The following is a 5,219-nucleotide window of genomic DNA, read 5'->3' as shown; positions in this document are numbered from 1 at the left end:
ACAGGGGGGTCTTGGGGACCGAGAACCCCCTTGGAGACCTGCGTGTTCTTTCTGATGTCTCACAGCTACTGAGTCTACATTGTACAACTGTATATTATTAGATAGTACATGTATGTATTCTCTAGTAGTTGTTGATTAAGACTTTTACGTTTTTCTGTTGTCCTTGTATCCTATGTATCATGTTACTCAGTATGATGTACATGTAAAATCACACTCTGATGTATGCATTTAGCTCCATGGGCATGAACATGCAAATATAAAGACTCGATTACGAAGAGTAAAGTCAATGTAGAGAAGCATGGTGGCTGTTCTTGTCTTCGTCATCACCCCCCATTTTACCCCCTGCAGGTATCGTGGCTGTTCTATTCTGCGGCATCACCCAGGCCCACTACACCTACAACAACCTGTCGGAGGAGTCCAAGGCTCGCACCAAGCAGCTGTTCGAGCTGCTGAACTTCCTGGCCGAGAACTTCATTTTCTCGTACATGGGTGTGTCTGTGTTTACCTTCCAGCACCACCAGTGGAAGGGAGGGTTCATTTCAGCAGCTTTCGTATCCTTACGGCTGTTGTTGTTCCATCTTTCAATAGTCGTAGCGTGCGTAGTCCAGTGGTTAGCCATCCTGCCTCTGGACTAAAAGGTTCGGAGTTCGAATCCCGGCTGTAAAAAAATTATGCGAAATAACTAAAAAATTACAAAGTAGAGAATATTACTAAGTAGAGAAAGAGATGCGTGAATGTGTTGTTTTCCCCCGCAAGATAAATGGTATGTTCCTTGACCTTTGCCCCAGCTTGCCATTGGTCTAGGCAGGATGTGTAACATTTACCCTTTGACCCTGCTGCTAAACCTGGGCCGACACCAGAAAATCAACTTCAACTTCCAGAACATGATGATGTTTTCAGGTGAGTGGGAATGTAGCAAGTGTGATTGTAGCAAGTATCAATGTAGCAAGCACCAGGGAAATAAGCACAAAGGTCACCAAGCACCAGGGACAGCAGTGTGAGTGTGAAGGTCATTCAGCACCAAGGACAACAGCATGAAGGTCATTCAGCACCAGGAACAGCATTGTGAAGGTCATTCAGCACCAAGGATAGCAGCCTGAAGGTCAATCAGCACCAAGGACAGCAGCATGAAGGTCATACAGCATTAGGGACAGCATTGTGAAGGTCATTCAGCACCAGGGACAGCAGCATGAAGGTCATTCAGCACCAGGGACAGCAGCATGAAGGTCATTCAGCACCAAGGACAGCAGCATGAAGGTCATACAGCATTAGGGACAGCAGTGTGAAGGTCATTCAGCACCAGGGAAAGCACTGTCAGGAATAGCAGTATGAATGTCATTTGGGAACAGCAGTCATAGTGTGAATGTTATACAGCACTAACATGCCACATCACCATGGTAACCACTGTTCTATCGTTGCCAGGGTTACGAGGGGCGGTGGCGTTCGCGCTGGCGATCCGCAGCACGTCAGCGGGGGCGAGACAGCTGATGTTCACCACCACACTCATGATCGTCATGGTAACCGTGCTGTTCTGTGGCAGCCTGACCCTGCAGATGCTGACCTGGCTCAAAATCAGGTGACCCTGTCTCCATGGCAACCAGTAAATTTGTTTACTGACCTGTCTCCATGGTGATGGAGGGAATAAATGATGGCTTGTCTAGTCACCTTTGACAATAAGTGTTGTGTCTTTGTTTGCCTGACTGTTCCCCGATATGTGTTTACAAGTTTGTTTATTTTTTCCATGTTTTTCTGACTCTTTCCCCTGATGTTTTATTTGTGTATGTTTGTGTGTGTTTATTTGTCTAACTGTTCCCCCATATGTGTGTTTGTGTATGTGTACAGGTGTGTTTGTTTGTCTGACTATTTCCATATATTTGTGTGTTTGTTTGACTGTCCCCATGTGTATGATGTTTGTATGTGCGTATTTGCATGTCTGTTTGTTTCTTTGTTTATTAGTCTGACTATTCCCGTGTGTTCCCAGGGTCGGGGTGGACGAAGACCAGGAGATTAGCCAACCGTTCGAGGCCGTCGACACGGTAAGATGCAAACATAAACAATAAATATAAACAATAAACAAAAACACTCCCAGACCCCCCATAACCACCCACTTCTTCAACATTTTCAGTGAAAGCCTTCCTGATTTTTGGATGTCTTATTGATATGTTATACATGAAAATTGTTATGATTTAGAAGTTGGAACCTTTGCTGAAAACTTCCATGTCTTCCAATCATAAGTCTTCCAGTAGAGTCTTCCATAGTTTAGCAGAAAAGTTGTTACTGTTAGGTTTATAATGCATGGGAAATACAGCATGAATGTAATAATTCATGTATCCAGAATAGTTTGATGATATCACATTATGAATATGACAATGTATATATTTAACGTTATGTGTATTGGTGCAAGTATGATAATTATTGTGTTAACATGTGAAGTTTCAATTTTCATTTGATTTCCCAAATCCCGGATTTTCTACTTTTTCCACCTCTTCTTTTCTTTCCAGTAATGACATTCAACTTTTTCGGTTGATCACATTTTTAACACGATCAGAGTTTCCCCTACAAGTAGTGCCTAGTGTTAAATCTTGCCCTTGAACTTCCAACCATCACATGATTATACATGTTGATGTCTGCACTCATACAATAAGCCACTTCACAGTCTCAACTGCACATGTGTGGGGTAAAAGGGGAAGGCTTCTAACCTGTTAACAGATCTTGTCTAGACCATGCTTCAGACATGTTTGGATTAATTTTAGTACAATAGTTTATTATAAACTTGGCCAAACATGCTGCCCCGACGGCTGACTAAGCTATGGGAGAGAGTGAGTGAGTGAGTGAGTGAGTGAGTGAGTGAGTGAGTGAGAGTGAGTGAGTGAGTGAGTGAGTGAGTGAGTGAGTGAGTGAGTAAGTGAGAGTGAGTGAGTGAGTGAGAGTGAGAGTGAGTGAGTGAGTGAGTGAGTGAGTTAGTGTGTGAGTGAGTGAGTGAGAGTGAGTGAGTGAGTGGGTGGGTGAGTTTATTATGACATCAACTGTATCACAACAGTCACAGCCAGAAGGCTGAAGTGATTTTACAGAAATAAACTGAAAACATTAAAAAAGTTTTCTACACAAGCTAAAATCAAAAGCAAAAGTTTTACAGTCAGCATTAGCTAATTGTCTCAGTGTTTTTTTTTTGTATCTCATGGGTCTTCAAATTTGAAATATTACCCACAGTGCATCACACCATTTTGGCCTGCTTTTCAGGTAATCCTGGATACACATAAAAATACACACAACAAATACACAGTACATCAACAATTAGAATGGTTTATTATGACATCAAGTATATCACAACAGTCACAGCCTGAAGACTGAAGTGATATTACAGAAATAAACTGCAAAACATTAAAAAACCATTTTCTACACCAGCTAAAATCAAAAGCAAACGTTTTACGGTCAGCATTAGCTGTACATGTTTCAGATGTGTTTTGTTGTATCAGGGGCCTTCAACATATTACCCACAGTGCATTACACTGCGCATGAGCAGTTGAAACTGTGAAGTGCCTTATTATCTCTTTTGCATGTATCTTTAAGCACTTTTGTTTGAGAATCTACTAACCACTTTTATGATGATGTCAACATGCTTGCAGACTGGGAGGTTGAGGGAAAATCCATTCTTTTGCAGTGACGTTTTTGTTCTCAGCACTAAAAATGTGCAATATCAACTTTTTTGCTAACTGCTGAAAGGTAGATGTTGGCTGATGTCTTTCTATTTAGGATGACACTAAAAATGTTTAGTTCGTAGACAGTATATTCCTCAATCAGTGACTATTTTGATAGGTAGAAACATGTACCTTGTGATAGAAACAACGCTCTTAAAAGTCCCTTCTGTAAGGCTTCCCATGGGACATTCGTAAACAGACTTCCCAAATTCATTTTTCCTTTTTTTTTACAAATGTCAAAAATTCTAAAGTATCAAGTTTCTACATGTCCCAGTCTGTGAGCACATGTTCCTGTTGCATGTTAATATTAACTATTACTAACTAATTAACTAGCCGTTAACCACCTGTTACTAACCTATAACTAACCTGAGCCTGCCTGTCTCATGCCTGTATGTCCCGTCTGAAGCACTCTCTGGACAGCAGCATGCATTCAGGCGCCGGAGGGAGCAGTAAGGATAACGCGGTGGTAGTCTCAACTCCTCAGGCAAGACTTTCCTCTTCTGCTTCTCTAAGTCTAACTCAGACCCCCCCCCCCTGTCGTACACCCCCCTGGGGTTAAGGGGGTGCTGTGTGTGTGTTAGGGGGGTGCTGTACTGTCCCTGGTATGTGTGTGATGTTGCACAAACACTAGTACTGTTGGTGGTGGCACTGATTTGTGGTGGGCAGGGTGTTCTAGCCTGGAGTCCAGCTTTGTGGACAACGGGCTTATAAAACTGTCTCAGTAGATGTTGTATCCATGGGTATCCAGAACCATACCTGTGGCATGTTTCTGGATACATGAAGACTATCCAGACCTGTGTCTGATCCCAACTCTAACCCATTCAGACATGGAACTGCATTATGATATTAGGCACAGTTTGAGGTGTGAGGAGGTGCACTTACCAACCCTTTCAACTGTCCCTCACTTCTAAATGATCCTTTCAGCACCACAAAAAAGTGCAAATTTTCAGCCGGCTCTGTTGCCTTCTTCAGAAGGACTGACCCACGACTCTGGTCATGTGACTTCTGTAGTGTGTTGAAGGTGACTTCAGTTTAGTGAAGGTCAAAAGGCTCTGATGTAGATGGTCTTTTTCAACACCTTTCCAAACTGTAGACTGTCTTCTGAGACAAAAAGAGCCAGGCTCTGTCCTGTCTTCTGCAGATATCAAGGAGGTAATAAAACCTTATTGCAGATAAGTTTCCTCAGAAGGCAACCTATTTTACAGAGGAGATGCCTTGGAAAGATCTGAGCACTTAAAGAAACTGGGCAACTTTACAAACACTTAGCAAAGATCGTCTGTACGGTAGACCCATTACTGTAGGGAAATGGACCTGAACTTCTGTCTGTTTCTCCACTCTTCTTCAGTCAGAATGACCCACCAGCACATCACCATATATGGGCATGCTGAAAAGGTCAAAGGTGACAGGAAGCCTGTAACTTCCCCCGTCACTTTTCCCCTTTTTATAAAAACTATGCACAAGTGCACCATGTTTCAGTGCCACCACTAGCCCCCCACCCCCCTTACACTGGCACCCCCCCTC

The 5,219-nt window shown here is 42.8% G+C and overlaps 1 protein-coding gene across 1 annotated transcript in view; it reads left to right on the top strand.

The window, feature by feature from the left end:
* LOC109466954 (sodium/hydrogen exchanger 6-like) overlaps positions 1-5,219 on the top strand; it is an 18,181-nt gene that overhangs the window by 9,110 nt on the left and 3,852 nt on the right. Inside the window, exons 9-13 of the mRNA XM_019764836.1 lie at positions 349-551; positions 789-900; positions 1,423-1,576; positions 1,982-2,036; positions 4,105-4,182. Coding sequence (XP_019620395.1) covers positions 349-551; positions 789-900; positions 1,423-1,576; positions 1,982-2,036; positions 4,105-4,182 — 602 coding nt within the window. The remainder of the gene's footprint in view (positions 1-348; positions 552-788; positions 901-1,422; positions 1,577-1,981; positions 2,037-4,104; positions 4,183-5,219) is intronic.

This window comes from Branchiostoma belcheri, unplaced genomic scaffold (assembly GCF_001625305.1).
Source record: "Branchiostoma belcheri isolate BF01 breed outbred unplaced genomic scaffold, Haploidv18h27 scaffold172, whole genome shotgun sequence".
In the NCBI taxonomy this organism is placed as follows: domain Eukaryota; kingdom Metazoa; phylum Chordata; class Leptocardii; order Amphioxiformes; family Branchiostomatidae; genus Branchiostoma; species Branchiostoma belcheri.
Note: the sequence above shows the minus strand (reverse complement) of the source record. Positions and strands in the feature narration are given on the sequence as shown.